This window comes from Erinaceus europaeus, chromosome 19, assembly GCF_950295315.1.
Source record: "Erinaceus europaeus chromosome 19, mEriEur2.1, whole genome shotgun sequence".
Taxonomy (NCBI): Eukaryota; Metazoa; Chordata; class Mammalia; order Eulipotyphla; family Erinaceidae; genus Erinaceus; species Erinaceus europaeus.
In genome coordinates, this window is record NC_080180.1 from 44,312,408 (window position 1) to 44,329,359 (window position 16,952).

General features: G+C 46.5%; 1 protein-coding gene across 7 annotated transcripts in view; it reads right to left on the bottom strand.

The window, feature by feature from the left end:
• RAPGEF2 (Rap guanine nucleotide exchange factor 2) overlaps positions 1-3,953 on the bottom strand; it is a 269,320-nt gene extending 265,367 nt beyond the window's left edge. For all 7 annotated transcript variants that reach the window (XM_060178881.1, XM_060178878.1, XM_060178879.1 and 4 more), the window contains exon 1: positions 3,822-3,953. In XM_060178881.1, the coding sequence (XP_060034864.1) occupies positions 3,822-3,890 (69 nt within the window). In that variant the 5' untranslated portion in view covers positions 3,891-3,953. The remainder of the gene's footprint in view (positions 1-3,821) is intronic.
• Positions 3,954-16,952: the final 12,999 nt, after the last annotated feature.

Here is a 16,952-nt window from a genome sequence, read left to right on the forward strand (position 1 = left end):
AACGTAGAAATACTTAGTCTCCTCTACTCTTTTAAAGCATCTTCCTTTTGCCTAATCTCCAATCACACAAACATCTTCTGGGTCTATCCTGAAAAGCAGAAGGAAGCATGACAGCCACACTTTCCTAATCCATATCTTAATCCATATCCTTCTGTTCATGATATCAAGCTTACTTAATAAATTTGCTTTTCGGGAGCCAGACAGTAGCGCAGCGGGTTAAGCACAGGTGGTGCAAAGCGCGACTAACAGTCGTAAGGATCCCGGTTTGAGCCCTCGGCTCCCCACCTGCTGGAGAGTCGCTTCACAAGCGATGAAACAGGTCTGCAGGTGTCTTTCTCTCCCTCTCTGTCTTCCCCTCCTCTCTCCATTTCTCTGACCTATCCAACAACAATGACATCAACAACAATATTAACTACAACAAAACAATAAGGGCAATAAAAGGGACTAAATGAATATTTATAAATAAATAAATAAATTTGTTTTTCTATTACAAAATTCTTTGAATATTCCTGTGAAAAGAGAAAAAATTCCTGCCATTACAATAACCAAGCACCCAATAAGAAAAAAAGAAAAAGAGCATTTCCTATCAAAACAGTTTTTACCTTCATTTGTCAAATTATTTCTTTCAAACTTCTGGATTATTTTTGATCAGCCAAGTAAAGATAAAAAATATTCCCACTTCAAACCACTTTCTCATTGAAATAAGAAATAAATGTCGGGGGCTGCATGGTGGCACACCTGGTTGAGCACACATTACAGTGCGCAAGGACCCAGGTGTGAGCCCCGGATCCCCACCCGAAGAGGGAAAGCTTTGCGAGTGGTGAAGCAGGGCTGCAGGTCTCTCTCTCTCTCTCTCTCTCTCTCTCTCTCTATCTATCTCTCCCTTCCCTCTCAATTTCTGGCTGTCTCTATCAAATCAATAAAGATAATAATAGGGAGAAAGAAAGAAAGAAAGAGAGAGAGAGAGAGAGAAAGAAAGAAAGAAAGGAGGGACAGAAGGAAGAAAGGAAGGAAAGAATGTGAAGCACTGCACTGGCAGTAACTAAATGAACATCGAAGTCAAATGTCTGACGCCTATGTTTTGGTAGCTTTCTCTAAGTAGGTTGGGTGGGGGTGGGGGTGTATGTGCTGTTTGGGATTGTCAGTGAAGTCTGCATATTCTAGTATGAGTAACTGGCCCACTTCTGACTCAGGCCAAGTTCTAGGCTGGGTCGGTTTCCAGTTTATTCGCAACAACGGGCACTGAGAACAGGAAAGACTAACAGTTCATTTATTTGGCACAGTCCACCCGCTGTAACAATGAAGGTTTTGTGTTTTAGGTGAAACCCCGCTTCCTTGCTTCCTCCACACACAAATGCCCCCTCCCCCCCACACACACACACCTGATAGATGGTTTCTAGTCACTGGCATTCTAATCAGCGCAAGGCACCCCTTCCCCCTTCTAATAATTTCCACCAAAAGCCTCTGAAATCATTTTCTGACCTGCCTTACTAGGCTCTAACCTTATCAGCATGTGTGATTTCACTTGGCATTTCCAAACTGGAAGAAATTGAAATATTGCACAGAAAATTGCCTTTCCCTGGCCCTGTAACTGGAAACATGCATTTTCAGATGCAGAAAACTGAAGTACTTAACCATGTTAAAAACAGAGAAAGAGGACTGGAGAGATAGCATAAGGGTTGTGCAAATCAACCTAAGTGTCCGAAGGTCCCAGGTTCAATCCCCAGTACCATCATAAGGCAAAGCTGAGCAGTGTTCTTGGGCATCTTTCTTTCCCTCCCCCAACCCCTCTCTGAATATCTTTCTCATTAAATACATAAATATCAGTAACAGAAGAAAAGCACTTGAGAGGCAGTGCATGATCCAAGGACATTATCAAAGCAGGAGATTTCTTGTTTTGGATTAAAAAAAAAAAATCATGTAGTGGGGGCCAGGCAGTAGCGCAGAAGGTTAAGCGCTGGTCCCTGTGGTAAGGATCCCGGTTCCAGCCCCCGGGTTCCCACCAGCAGGGAGGTCACTTCACAAGCAGTGAAACAGGTCTGCAGATGTCTTTCTCTCCCCCTCTGCCTTCCCCTCCTCTTTTGATTCCTCTCTGTCCTACCCAACAGCAACAAGGATAAACAACAAGGGCAACAAAAGGGAGAAAATAGCCTCCAGAAGCAATGGATTCGTAAGGCAGGCACGGAGCCCCAGTGATAACTCTGGAGGCAAATAATAATAATAATTTTTAAAAATCATGTAGAATAAGAAAGTTCCAGAGATAGTATGAAATCAATTTTTTGTAAAAAAAAAAAAAAAGGGAGTCAGGAGGCTGTGTAGAGGGTTAAGCGCACGTGGCTGCAAAGCACAAGGACCAGCATTAGGATCCCAGTTCAAGCCCCCGGCTCCCCACCTGTAGGGGAATCACTTCACAAGCGGTGAAGCAGGTGTGCAGGTGTCTTTCTCTCCCCCCTCTGTCTTCCCCTCCTCTCTCCATTTCTTTCTGTCCTATGCAACAAAGACATCAGTAACAACAACAATAAGAACTACAACAATAAAATAAGAGCAACAAAAGGGAATATTAAAAATTTTTTAATCACTCATCTTTCACATATTTGACAAATTGTGTGCAATCTATGATTCTCCAGATGTGACAGCTGGCCAGATGTGACAGCTAGCCAGATGTGACAGACGGAAGTGAAAAATCAAAAATGGTACCAGGTGCCACTCTTGTGCCTTGTCCATAAAGGCAGCCAGTGCAAAGCAGTCTGTGTTATTCTGTTCTCCCCACATTAAATAATAATCAACATCAGAGAAGGACAGCATTTGGATGTGAACAGATGGCCCTCAACACCTAACATAGTGGGCAACTCTTTCCAAGCATTATATCCTAACTGTCTGATGGGCCAAAGGATCAGGAGAGCATTATTTGTCTTAAGAGGGCTGGAACCCCAGGTGGCCACCATCCCAACGCTTAGAAATATGCGTCGCTATTCCAGTCAGCAGCTAAGGAGAAAAAAAAATGCAAACCACATTTTTATAACCTATGCCCCCCACCCCAGGCCAAGTCAAGATGACCGAATGCAACATCATCAGCAATTCCTCCACTTAAAAGAACAAAATAAATATTCCAGAAGGTAAACGAATGTATAAAGGTTAACAAACTTATCTAATTTTGACAAGGTTGTGCAACACCAAAAGAATCCGCAGGGTGCCCTTTCCCTGGGCTGCATCTGAATTATAAGCCTGCTCTACAGTTTTTTACATTTGCAATTCAAACTGAACGTACTGGCAAATGCAACTCTCCCCGCTCCCTTCGTCACTGGAAAGCCCCCTTTAACAGAAATAAATATAAATAAATAGCGATACAGGCAAATATCCCTGTTTTTCGGGGGAAGGTCAACATGGATTTGTCTTTGGCGGGGTCATCCAAGCTCCCTCTCCTACACCTTTTCTAAAACCCCAAATTCCAGTGGTGGGATGAAGGGTCATGGCGTGGTGAGGAAGGGGGGCCTGAACCAGGATGGCAGGAGTAGCTTATGCAGGGGAGAGGAGCCCCCCGCCCCAAAGAATTCTAAGGGCCCAGAGCGCGGCTGGGGAGAGAGGGAAGTAGGGGAGAGAACTGCCCGCTCAACGGAGGGGAAGGTCGGTAAGAGGAGGGCAGCTGAAAGAAGGGGTGCACAGGAGACACCAACCACAAGTTGGAGGGCCTGCTGGAAGAAGTGGGGTACGCTGGGCAGACGCCGTCGGGAAGCTCTAAAGGCAAAGGCGAGACAGAGTCGGGAGAGCGCACCCTGGAGGCAAACCCCCAGCCAAGTGCAGGGGCCGCCGACCGGGCTCACCTGGGGGGTCCTCTCAGCGGGGTTCTTCATCACCGCCTGGCGGAAGCTGTTATCCACATAGGACGCCATCTCCCCGCGCTGGCCGGGCCGGGGCCGCTCCGCACCCTCGGCGGCCTCCTCCCGGCCCGGCGCGACAGCCGCCTCCGCCCTGCGCACCCCGCCCGCCCGCGGCCAATCAGCCAAACCGCGGCGGCAGCGGCAGCGGCGGCGGCGGGGCCCGACCGGGGCGGCTCGCCTGGGCCCGGCGGGCCGGAGCGCGGAACACGCGCGCGGGGAAGCGAGGCCGCGGGAAGGGCGCTGCAGCCGAGCCCCGCGGCCGGGGGTGGAGAGGTTCGGTGCGGTGCGGCGCGCTAGACCGGGGACTCCGCTCCCTCCGCCTGTCCCTGCCGGCGGCTCGGCCCCGCTGGGGGAGGCTCCCCGGAGCGCCCGGCTCCACACGCCTCCCGCAGCTGCACACCGGGGGCAACAGCGGCTGCTTCGGCCCCGCGGGCCCGAGTTATTTTAGGGAGGTCCGAGCGCCTGAGGGGAGGGGAAGGGCTGCGGGCAGGCGGGGCCTCGTCTCCCCTCCCGCGCCGAGGATCGCCCCCTCCTCGAGGCTTCGCGCCGCCGCCCGGGGGGCTCCGGGAAGCGCTGGGGGCGCCGCCGCCGTCGGGACGACTGGCTCAGGTCCGGGCGCGGCGAAGCCCGCCGCTCTCTGTCGCCTTCCCCGCAGCTCTGGGACTCCGTCTACTGGGCTCGGCCGCGCCTCCAGACTGCTGCTGCATCCCCTCGGGTCGCCCCGCCGCCGCCGCCTTCGCCCCTGCTGCTCGGGCTGCCGCCGTGGGCTGCGCCGCCGCCGCCGCCTCCCCCCATCGGCGCGCCCGGACCGGAGCTGCCCCGGCGCCGGCGCCGGCGCCGCCGCGGCCAGAGCAGTCGCCGGGGCTGCAGCCCGCCGGCCCGGGCGCTCGCGGCAACTTTGTTCCTGGGCGGCGCGGGTCGGGGGCGCGAGGAAGTGGGGGCTGCGGACAGCCCGGGTCCGGACTCCCGACGGCGGGCGGCCGAGGGCCGAGAGCCGAGATCGGCGCGCAGCCCCCTCGAAGTGTGTTTGGGAAACGGCGATTCCCCTCCTCTTCCTCCGCCTCTTCCTCCTCCTGAGCCTCCTCGGGCAGCCCGAGCCGCTCCTTAGGGAGGAAGCGGCCTCCGGGGCTTGTTGCTTTGTGCTGCAACCATGGTGAGGAGTGAGTGACAGGCCGGGGGGCCAGTCGGCGGGCGCCGCATCATCGGGGGGCGGGACGGCCCCCAGCGAGCTCCGACCCGCCTCCTCCCGGTCCCGCGCCCGCCCGCCAGCCCTCCGGCCGCGCCCTCGCTCCCTGGGGGCACCTTCCCGGCGCCAGGTGAGCCGACACCGGGGCCGCCGGGAGGTGGCTGCGCCGGGCTTGCGGGAGCCCGGGCCGCACGGCTTGTCCGCTCCGAGGCGGCGCTCATCCTGGGGCCCCGGAGAGGAACGGAGCGGTCTGCTCTCCCAACTCTCAGCGATCCGCCTGGCGCCCCCTGCCCGCAGCCCCGCCCGCTTGCTGGGAGACCCAGCCGTCTGCTGTCTGCCTCCGCCGCGACGCCCGCGCCAGGGGAGGGGGCTGAAAGTTCACCCGGAGCAGAAGTCTGGCTCGCACCCTTGGGCCACGCTGGACACGCATTCAGAACCCAAGGCTTGGAATCCGAGTTGCGATCAGTCAATCCTTCAAGGGTTCATTTTGCTTATGTTGTAACTTGCTGCACGGAAAGCGCGCCTCTGCTGCCTTGTGTGTTCACCTTCCAGCACTTACGTGACCACGAAATTGAGGCGATGGAAACATGCCAGTGTCTACAGCAGACCAAACCCCCCGCCCCAAGACGGGCAAACAGGCCAGATTTCAAAGCGATCCCTCGGTACAGACCTAGACTGGAAGTTCTGTGACATCATCAGAAATATTGGCACAACTGGTTTTGCACTAGGGAGAGCAAATCTCTCTCTCCAGAGCTTAGATTTCCAAGCCAGACTCGTTTGGTACAGAGAACACTGTCACAGAGCCCTTTAAGCAGCTCCTGCTGCTTCATTTCCCCGCCTCTCCTCCGTCTCTGAGCCAGGTCAAGGTGTGTAAGGTCAGCCAAGCACTGGCGAGAGCTCTGCTGTTCTAGTCCTGGAGTTTTATTTTTATCTGCATCCTCTCCCTTGCCCCTCCCTAACAAGAAGTTCATGTTTTGATGTCTGAAGAAAAGCTATCCTTAAAGGACTGGTATTTTTATGATCTACTACACTGATCTTTTTTCAAACTTTGAAGCATACTATTCCACATCTAGTTTATTTAAACATCCGGGATAGGTTGTGAGCATCTGCTTTAGGGTCCTTAAATCACCTGTGTGGCTTGGACCAGTGTAATTTTTCTAAAGGAAGGATTTTGTCACCTTGTGATGCTGGGTCTGAGTCACACAGTTATCTCTAGACCTTTCCATTTGGTTCTTGTTGAGACTACCTGCCCATATTTCTCTTTCACCCTTTATTGAGCCCCCAAATCAAATTCCCTTTGACAGAGGTCACAACCTCAAGCAAAGGCATACACATAATGCCATTACAGCTCTGCTAAAAAAAAAAGGGGGGGGGGAGGGAGAAGCAAAAAAAATCAAATCCAATGAAGTGAAAAAATATACCTGACACCTCCATCTGGTGTCTAATTGACAGCTCAGAATTAGCGTGTACAAACCAGGCTCAGGACCACTGCTCCAAAATGAGTCCTGCCTGAAGCCTTCTCTACTTCAGTTATGGCCATCACACTCTTGTCACTGCATGGATGAAAAACCTTAGAGTCTTTCTTCACTTGCCCCCCTTAGCCCCACAAATATTAGTAAACTTGTCAGCTTAACTTTCCAAGTATCATATCTGGAATCAAACTTCTGTTGTCAGCTCTTCTACCATGCCTCTTTCCAAACCAGGAATAGTTTTTCCCAGCTTGTTGTAATAACTACCTCCTTGGTCTCCCCCCCCCTTTTTTTTTGTTCTTTCCTCTAAAAGTATACTTTAAACACAGCAACCACAGTGAGTGAGTCTTTTCAATTTAGCTCAAGACAGTCTTTTACTACAAACCATCCATTAGCTCCTCTTCTCTCTGGCAGTAAGAGCCAAAGTCCTTAGAGTGACCTAAATGAACTGTGGGGACCTGGACCCTCTGTCCCACATTTCACTCTGGTTTTTTTTTTTCTCTGCCATGCTGCCCCCTCATTTTCCTAGCCATGCTGACCTCTGTGCTCTTTTTTTTTTAATGTTTATTTATAAAATGGAAACACTGACAAGACCATAGGATAAGAGAGGTACAATTCCACATACTTCCCACCACCAGAATTCCTTATCCCATCCCCTCCCCTGTTAGCTTTCCTATTCTTTGTCCCTCTGCGAGCATGAACCCAGGGTCATCATGGGGTATAGAAGGTGAAAGGTCTGGCTTCTGTAATTAGGGAGGCTCTTCTTAAACACAGGGGAGTTTGAGAGAGTGCTGGACTCAAGGCTTATTTCTGCAGCCTCTGCTCCAGGCAGGTGTGTGGGACACAGAGGTGGGAAAGGGGAACTAGAGGTCTAGAGCTTGGGCCCAACTTCAGAGGCCTGCAAGGTGTGGTGGTACATTGCAAGAGCTGGACCCACCTGGGCCCAGAGACTGCTTCCGTTCCTCCCTTTCCCACTTGGCCCTGGCCAGAGCCATCTAAGGGTTCCCTGCCATGCTTCCTGAGTCCTAACTTGATGCCCCCCAACCTGCCACCCACTGTGGAACAGCTTAAGGGGCCCTAATTGGCTCATCTTAGCAGGCTGCTATGTCTTCTCAGGAACTTGTGAGGAAAGTTCTTTTTTCTGCTCCTGGGAAATTTTCTGAGCCCCTGGGCTCCTGTGCTGAGCCAGATATGGCGAGTGGCAGAGCAAGTATGCAGTGCAGGCCATGGCTGGTCTAGCGTGGGACGACAGCAGAGCGTTCGTTCGGTGTCTCATGGTCCCTCTGGCACCTTGTTCTGAGGGGTCTTGGATGAGGCCTTCATAGGAGTTGCCCAGTGTGATGAGGAAAATGACTTAGACCACATGGGCCATGTTTTCTGGCATGCAGGGAAGGGCAACCCTGAGCAAAACAAGTGGCCTCACATGATGTCCGTGTGGCCTTTCAGGCTGCAAGTCCAATGGCTCATTAGAACATAGCCAGAGGGCCTGGGCGGTGGCACACCAGGTTGAGCACACGGCACAAAGCACAAGGACCATCATAAGGATCCTGGTTGGAGCCCCCAGCTCCCCACCTTCAGGGGAGTCTCTTCACAAGTGGTGAAGCTGGTCTGCAGGTGTCTGTCTTTCTCTCCCCCTCTCTGTCTTCCCCTCCTCTGTCCACTTCTCTCTGTCCTATCCAACAACAACAGCAACAACAAAATGAAGAAAATGGCCTCCAGGAGTGGTGGATCTGTAGTGCAGACACCCGAGCCCCAGTGATACCTCTGGAGGCAAAACAAACAAACAAAAAAAAAAACGTAGCCAGATAGGTGCTGGTCAGTGGCACATCTGGTTGAGTGCACAGGTCACAGTCCTTAAGGACCAGAGTCCTCACCTGCATGGCAAGTTTCATGAGTGGTAAAACACCGTGGCAGTTCCTCTCTCTCTCTCTCTCTCTCTCTCTTTCTGCCTCTAGATCCCCCTTCCCTTCATGTTTACCTATCCAAAATTAATAAATAAATAAAATATAAAAATAAATAAAATAAAATAAATAAATAAAATAAAAAAGATACCTGGCCTGGGGGTCAAGTGGTGGTACACCTGGTTGGGTGCACACATTAGTATGCACAAGGACCCAGGTTTAAGCCCTGGCTCCCCACCTGCATGGGAAAGCTTCAAAAGTAGTGAAGCAGGGTTGCAGGTGTCTATCTTTCTCTCTCCCATTATTTATTTATTTATTGGGAAATTAATGTTTTACATTCAACAGTAAATACAATAGTTTGTACTTACATAACATCCCCCAGTTTCCCATATAACAATACAACCCCCACTAGGTCCTCTGTCATCCTTCTTGGACCTGTAGTCTCCCCACCCACCCACCCCCACCCCAGAGTCTTTTACTTTGGTGCTATCCTCTGTGCTCTTTCTAGAACACAACAAACACCCATTGCATGGTCTTTCCATTTGCTTATCGCTCTGCTGCCTGAATTATCTCCCCACTTTCCCAGAACTGATGGGGGAAAAAATAGAATGTTATTTCCTTGCCTTCTTCACATCTTTCTTCATGACATTTTCCCTTTAATGCCAAGTGCCTGAATTCTACACACACACACACACACACACACACACACACAAACACACACACACATACGGATATAGAGAAAAACACCTGCAACACTGCTTCACTGCTCACGAAGCTTCTCTCTTGTAAGGGGGACATTATTTCACAAGTGTTGAAGCAAGTCTGCAGATGTTTCTCTCTCCCTATTTCCCCTTCTCTCAATTTCTCTCTGCTCTATCAAATAATTTTTTTTTTAAAAAAAAAAGGATAAAAAACCTAAACCCTGAATATTTGTGAAGACCCAGTATAAGGCAATGCAAAGTACCATACATTGTGCTTTAATCATGGTATACACTTAACAAATGCAAGATATTTTTTAAATCATTCTCATCACCCCAACACTTTGAGGTTAGTGGAATAGTTACTAACATCCTGTTTATAGATAAGAAAACTGTGATGTAAATAAGCTGCTTGCCAGAGTTGGCTTTATCATAGGAAAAGCTTGGGACAAGCTAACAAAATAAGCTGTTACCCCGTCAAATGTAGTTAAAGCTATAAAGTGGAGTATGGTGTGGTAAAGAGGATTAGCCTCTGCCCTAAAACTTGCAATGTGTTTTTCTCGCATCTCACATCCCTCTTGTACTTCATAAGAAGGTTCACACATGAGACCATCCCAGCATGTACAGTCATGCTATTTCATGATTCTTTGTATCATGGCTCAGTCTTGAAAAATCAGACCCTGAAGTCTGATTTTTCTGGATATTCAGTGAGCAGGGGACTCCTTATCCATGTGGGAGTGGAGACAATGATGAAGCCAAAGGAGGACCTTCAGAGCCTGGACAGCAAGCAGTAAACTTACTCCCCAAATCTCACAGCCAGGAAGTTGTGGATTCCAGATGCAAACCTAGGGGGAGGGGTAAATAGCATACTGGTTATGCAAATATACTCTTGTGCCTGAAAATCCGAAGTCCTGGGTTCAGTACTGCATACCACCATAAACTAGAGCTGAGTAGTGCTGTGATAAAAAGAAAGAGAAAAGCAGATGCAATCCTGCTCCTTTTTTAAAAAAAATTTTTATTTATGTTATTTTTGAGAGAGATGCAGAGAGAGACACACACACAGAGAGAGAGAAACACCAGAGCACTGCTCAGCTCTGGCTTGTGGTAGTGTGTGGGATTGAACCTGGGACTTTGGAGCCCTATCTCCCTCACCCTTTTTTTTTTTTTTTAATATTGAGAGCTCCAATGTAATATTGAATTGCACCAATATCTCAGGTAAGGGATAATAATATGCCCTATCCACCAACAAAATGACTAGCTCACTGACAACTTCTTTTTTTTTAATTTTTTTCTTTTTTTTTTAATTGGGGAATTAATGTTTTACATTCAACAGTAAGTACATTGGTTTGTACATGCATAACATTCCCCAGTTTTCACTGACAACTTCTAAACCATCATTTAATGTCAATTAAAGCTAATGTTCCTGCTATTAACAATCAACTTGTCTGCATATGTCAGTAGTGTTTGTCGCCATTTAGCATCTAGGACATCTGATACTTGGCATGCTCTGCTGTACACTTAACATTAGAGCATCAAGTATGTATGAGGTATAACACAAGTGACAGAATTAGACACATATATACCTGCCATTTGACTGGCCCAGTAGTCTACGCGAAGCTCAGTCAAGTAATCAAAACAAATGTCACCTATTGTGCTGACCTGTAAATATGAATAAAAAAGAGTGAACTTCTTTGTTCTGCCTATACTAACAACATATTATCTAGAAAATCATTAGAAGATAAAGATACAGGGAGTCGGGCAGTAGCGCAGCAGTTTAATCACAGGTGGCGCGAAGCACAAGGTCCAGCATAAGGATGCCGGTTCGAGCCCCGGGCTCCCCACCTGCAGGGGAGTCGCTTCACAGGCGGTGAAGCAAGTCTGCGGTGTCTTTCTCTCCTCTCCGTCTTCCCCTCCTCTCTCCATTTCTCTCTGTCCTATCCAACAACAACAACTACAACAATAAAATAAGGGCAACAAAAGGGAATAAACAAATCAATGTTTTTTAAAAAAAGGGGGGGGAGGGAGTCGGGCGGTAGCGCAGCGGGTTAACCCACATAGCACAAAGCTCAAGGACCAGCATAAGGATCCCAGTTGGAGCCCCCAGCTCCCCACCTGCCGGAAAGTCGCTTCACAAGCGGTGAAGCAGGTCTGCAGGTGTCTAGCTTTGTCTCCTCTTCTCTGTCTTCCCCTCCTCTCTCCATTTCTCTCTGTCCTATCCAACAACGACGGCAACAATAATAACTACAACAATAAAACAACAAGGGCAACAAAAAGCAATAAATTAATAAATATTTAAATAAATATTTTAAAAAGAAGACGATAAAGATACAGAACATCAGGTTTTAAGATCAGATATACACTTCAAGTTCTGACCTTAAACTCATTTCACTTGTAGCTCAAAAACCCTGGTTTTTCTTTTTCTTTTCTTTTTTACTTATTTATTTTTAAAATATTTTTAAATTACAGAATTACATGTCGACAGGGGTTTGAATCCACACCATTACTACCACCAGAGTTCTGAATCTTCACTCTCCCACTGCCATCCACCACAGTTTCCCTGAAGTTGTAGACATGGGCCGACCATCTTCACTACAACTATCTGTCCACATTTATACAAAGTTACCCCTCTTTACCTGATTCAATCTTCGATTTCCCTCTAAACCACTCATGACATCAAAGCTACCTCCATCTGTCCCTCTCCTTTTCCTTCTGTCTCTCTGGGTGCTGATGGAGCTGGAGTTCAGAGTTCCATTGTCTTCATCCTATCACTTCTCGCCTGCTGGGAGTATGGATCAAGGTTGTTTACGGGGAGCAGAAGGTAGGAGTTAAAACTCTGATTTTCCCAACTGCAAACAACTATAAACTTTTTTTGCTGTTGTTATCACCGGAGTTTCAGTACTTGAGGATGATGTTTTCTTGTTTATGTTTGTTTGTTTTTGTTGTTTGTCTCTTTTCAAATAGAGACAGACATAAAGAAGCAGAGAGATCAGAATGCGAAAGCTTTTTTTTTAAAAAAATTTTTTACTATTTATTTTCCCTTTTGTTTCCCCTTTTTATTGTTGTAGTTATTGTTGTTGTTATTGATGTCATCGTTGTTGGATAGGACAGAGAGGAATGGAAAGATGCGGGAAAGACATAGAGAGGGAGAGAAAGATAGACTTTTGGATGAAGACTGAGAGAAATTGAGAGGGAAGGAGGAGAGAGGGAGAGAGACACCTGCAGCACTGTTTCACTTCTTGTAACATTCCCTCCCTCACCACAGGGTCTTGAAACTGAGTCCTTTAGTACTAAACATGCACACTCTATTGGTTGTGGCTCTGCTAGGCCCCTAGGAATCTGTTGTTTTTTTAATGATTATAACTGATGTCTAAAACTGACTCTAAACATCTAACCCACATGATATGTTTAGGTATATGTCAGAATCTGTACTTCACTGATCCAGAAGGTGATACAATAGCTAGAGTACTGGATTTCTCTCTCCCTCTCTCCTCCTTCCCTCTCAATTTCTCTCAGTCTTCATCCAAAAGTAAGTAAATGATTTTTAAAGACAAATCCCAGAATCCAGTTACAGCACAAGATTAGGGTTGTATTGGATTGACCTTCTTATGGTGCATCCCGTGAGTACCCATTCACTGGGGAAACTGACGATCCTTCCTAGCCGACTGAATACACATGGATCCCAGTCACTTTCAAAGTCAGCAACAAGCAGCTCCTGACAGCTTTGCTGTTGACTGGCTACGGAAGAAGGGCAAACGCTAGAAGAAGAAGGGACTGATGTCTACATAATATCTTCATCCTCCTGCTGAGAGAGCCACTTTTGTTCTAAAAACACACTGAGTACTAAATGTTCAATCAGTCAAAACATATTTACTATGTGTTATATGCCAGGGACTGATCTCAATGTTTGGAATACCAACAATAAATAAGGCAAACAGGGTCCCTGCCCTGGCCTTGCAAGGGCTTGTTTCTTGTTCTTGGCACTTGCTTAGTTTACTCACCTCACCTAGAAGAATGGTTAGGGTAGGGGTCTATGGACATAGCATAATGGTATGCAAAAGACTTTCATATCTGAGTTTCTGAGGTCCCAGGTTCAATCCTCAGCACCACCATAAACCAGAGTTGAACAGTGCTTTGGCTTCTCTCTCTCTCTCTCTCTCTCTCTCCTTTCTCTCTGTATCTCTCTCATTAAATAAATTTACTCAGAGTAATAGAAAGGCTGCAAAAAACTGACTTGTCTGCAAAGACAAGAGTTTCCTCTGTCTACTGTTTTCTCTGGTTGTTAGAATACTCTGAAGGCAAGGTTTCCAACTAGAGAGAGGTTGAATTCCTTTAAAGGCATTCTTCACATACTCCTCCCCAGTTTTTTGTTTTTTTAATTTTGTTTTCTAGTTACTTTTACTTGTACTTAAGTTTACTTGATTCTCAGGAGAGTGAAAAGCTGTACTTTAGACTTTGAACCATTCTCAGCAAACACACTCTACTAGGAAATAATGCATTCACCTGCAGAGAGCATTCCAGAAATCCCTGGTGGAGTTTACAGTTACAGACATCCAGGGAGATATACAGTGTGTCCATAGAATAAAGCTCATGAAACAAGTTAGATGAATTATATCAAAAGCACAATCTCGGGTAGGGGTAGATAGCATAATGTTTATGAAAAGAGACTCTCATGCCTGAGGCTCCAAAGTCCCAGGTTCAGTTCTGCACCACCATAAACTAGAGCTGAGCAGTGCACTGGTAAAAAAAAAAAAACAAAAAAAAAACACAATCTCAACCGGAATTTTAAACAGAATTTTCTAGGAATCACAAGAAGTTCAGCTTTGAGGATATTGTTACATGAGTAAAAACAACCTTGACATAGAGCTCATATAAATGTGTATGTATTTTGCATCTGTTCGTTGAATTTTTTTCTTTTAATTTTTATTATCTTTACTTATTAGATAATAACAGCCAGAAATCAAAAGGGAAGGAGGTGATAGAGAGGGAGAGACACAGAGAGATACCTGCAGCACTGCTTCACCACTTCTGAAGCTTTCCCTGTGTAGGTGGGGACCAGGGACTTGAACCCAGGTCCTTAATCACTGTAACATGTGCGCTCAGCCAGGTAGACCACCACCCAGCCCCCAATTTTTTTCTTATTTTTTCAATAGTATTACTTTGGGGAGCCAGGTGGTGGCACAGCCGGTTAAGTGCACATGGTGGAAGTGCAAGGACCAGTGTAAGGTTCCGGGTTGAGCCCCAGGCTCCCCACCTGTAGGGGGTTCACTTCAGAGGTGGTGAAGCGGGTCTGCAGGTGTCTGTCTTTCTCCTTTTCTGTCTTCCCCTCCCCTCTAGATTTCTCTCTTTGCTATCCAACATCAATAACAGCAATAACAATAATAATAACAACAACGATGAAAGGCAACAAAAGGGGAAAAATTAAGTTTCTTTGAAAAATAGTATTATTTTGGGTCTATCTTGGATATAAAATAAATGTATAAATTTTAAAAATTTAAAACTCGGGGGTGGGCGGTAGCGCAGCTGGTTAAGCACTGGTGGCGCAAAGCACGAGGACCAGCATAAGGATACTGGTTCCAGCCCTCGAATCCCCACCTGCAGGGGAGTCACTTCACAAGCAGTGAAGCAGGTCTGCAGGTGTCTATCTTTCTCTCCCCCTCTCTGTCTTCCCCTCCTCTCTCCATTTCTCTGTCCTATCCAACAATGACATGAATAACAACAATAACTACAACAACAATAAAAACAAGGGCCACAAAAGGGGAAATAATTAAATTAATTTTAAAAAATTTAAAAAATGAGTACAGTCATGGATTCTTTGGAATATAACTAAAATAGCCCTACTAACTATCTACAAAACAGAGAAACCCACCCCCCATCTCTTCATATGAAGTTTTCCAGCCTTTGTTGTTAGTTTCATGATTAGTCAACAATTTTTTGGCTCTATATATTAACTCTTTTTTCAGCTGCCAGGTTCCAGATGCTAACATGATGCCAAACGGACTTCCCTGAGCAGACAACCCCACCAATGTGTCCTAGATCCCTGCTTCCCTGCAGCCCCGCCCCACTAGGGAGAGAGAGACACAGTCTGGGAGTATGGATCCACCTGCCAACAAAGCCCATCTTCAGAGGGGAAGCAATTACAGAAGCCAGACCTTGCACCTTCTGCATCCCACAATGATCCTGGGTCCATACTCCCAGAGGGATAAAGAATAGGAAAGCTATCAGGGGAGGGGATGGGATACTCAGTTCTGGTGGTAGGAATTGTGTAGAGTTGTACCCCTCTTATCCTATGTTTTTTGTCAGTGTTTCCTTTTTACAAATAAAAATTTAAAAAAAAATTAACTAAAACATGAAATTGCTCTGTCTAGTTATACTGTTACCTCCCTCATACTAACACATCTTTTTGTCTTTCTGCCCTATGGACGTGGTGATGGGGTAGTGGATTTCAGTACAGTTGTTTGCACATGGATGTAATTTCTCACCTTCTTGTAATAGGTGTCTGCAAAGCACTGACATCCACAGCTACTTTCTACCATTGACTTACTTGCACTGAAACAGTAGGCCTGGGTGAGAGAGACCTGCTTTACTTCCTTATTTTGAGAAAGCTGATGCTGACATTTGTAAAGGGAAATGCACTGTTAAACTTCTGATGTACAATCAATTCCTTTCACTGTTGCCTCATACTTGGCATTTATTTCTATAAACTGCCCTAAGAAGCAGTAGCCCAGATTTCAGTGTGCCAGTATTAAAGGGGCCCCACACAGGTGCTTAGGTAAAATAAACAGATTAAGATTTTTCCTAAGCCTCAAAATAGAATTTAAAAACTGAATAATGTAAACACCATTACACAGTCAATAGGAATGCTTGATGACTAGATTGTTAAAACTCATACTGGATATCATGAGTGCTCAAGCTAATAATATAATAAGGAGGAAAAAAAATCCCATTTCCAACATGCAAATTTAACCCAGTGAGATAATTTGATCATAATGAAGCATTGTGCCGAGTTGTATTTGGGTTTCTCCAGTTATACCGAAGTGATTATGCACAACTGAAATTACATTCACTATCACACTGGTATGCATTCCAGAGTTTGAAAATGTATTTCAAAGAGAGAGAGCAGCTACAATTATTGTCAGCTCTGATCTCTATGTTGTATTCATGTTGTAATGCAGTTGTCAGGGCCAGGGAAATAGCTCAGCCTGTAAGAGCACTTGCTCTTGGGAATTGGGTGGTAGCGCAGCAGGTTAAGCCCAGGGAAGGAAAAGCGCAAGGACCAGTTTAAGGATCCCGGTTAGAGCCCCTGGCTCCTCACCTGCAGGGGAGTCCTTTCACAGGCGGTGAAGCAGGTCTGCAGGTATCTATCTTTCTCTCACCCTCTCTGTCTTCCCCTCCTCTCTCCATTTCTCTCTGTTCTATCCAACAAGGACAACAATAATAACTATAGCAATAAAACAAGAGCAATAAAAGAATATATATATATATATATATATATATATATATATATATATATATATATTTTTTTTTTAAAGCACTTGTTCTCATGCCAGAGGTCCCAGAGCACTAGACAGGTTTGTTCCCTAGCAACACCTCATGCCAGAGCTGAGGGATGATCATCTATTTGGGGAAAGTCAAACTGAGACAAGGTCATTTGAGCTGAAAAAAAAAAAGGCAGTATTCTTGGCCATCTGTGATTTTTTTTTAATGCCAACACTAATAATAATTCTGAAGTCATGATTATTTAATACTTGTTAAATCCAAGACTAGTGCTAGGTACTGTATGTACATAAACACAAAGTGTCTGTGTGTGTTGCGCTTACAAA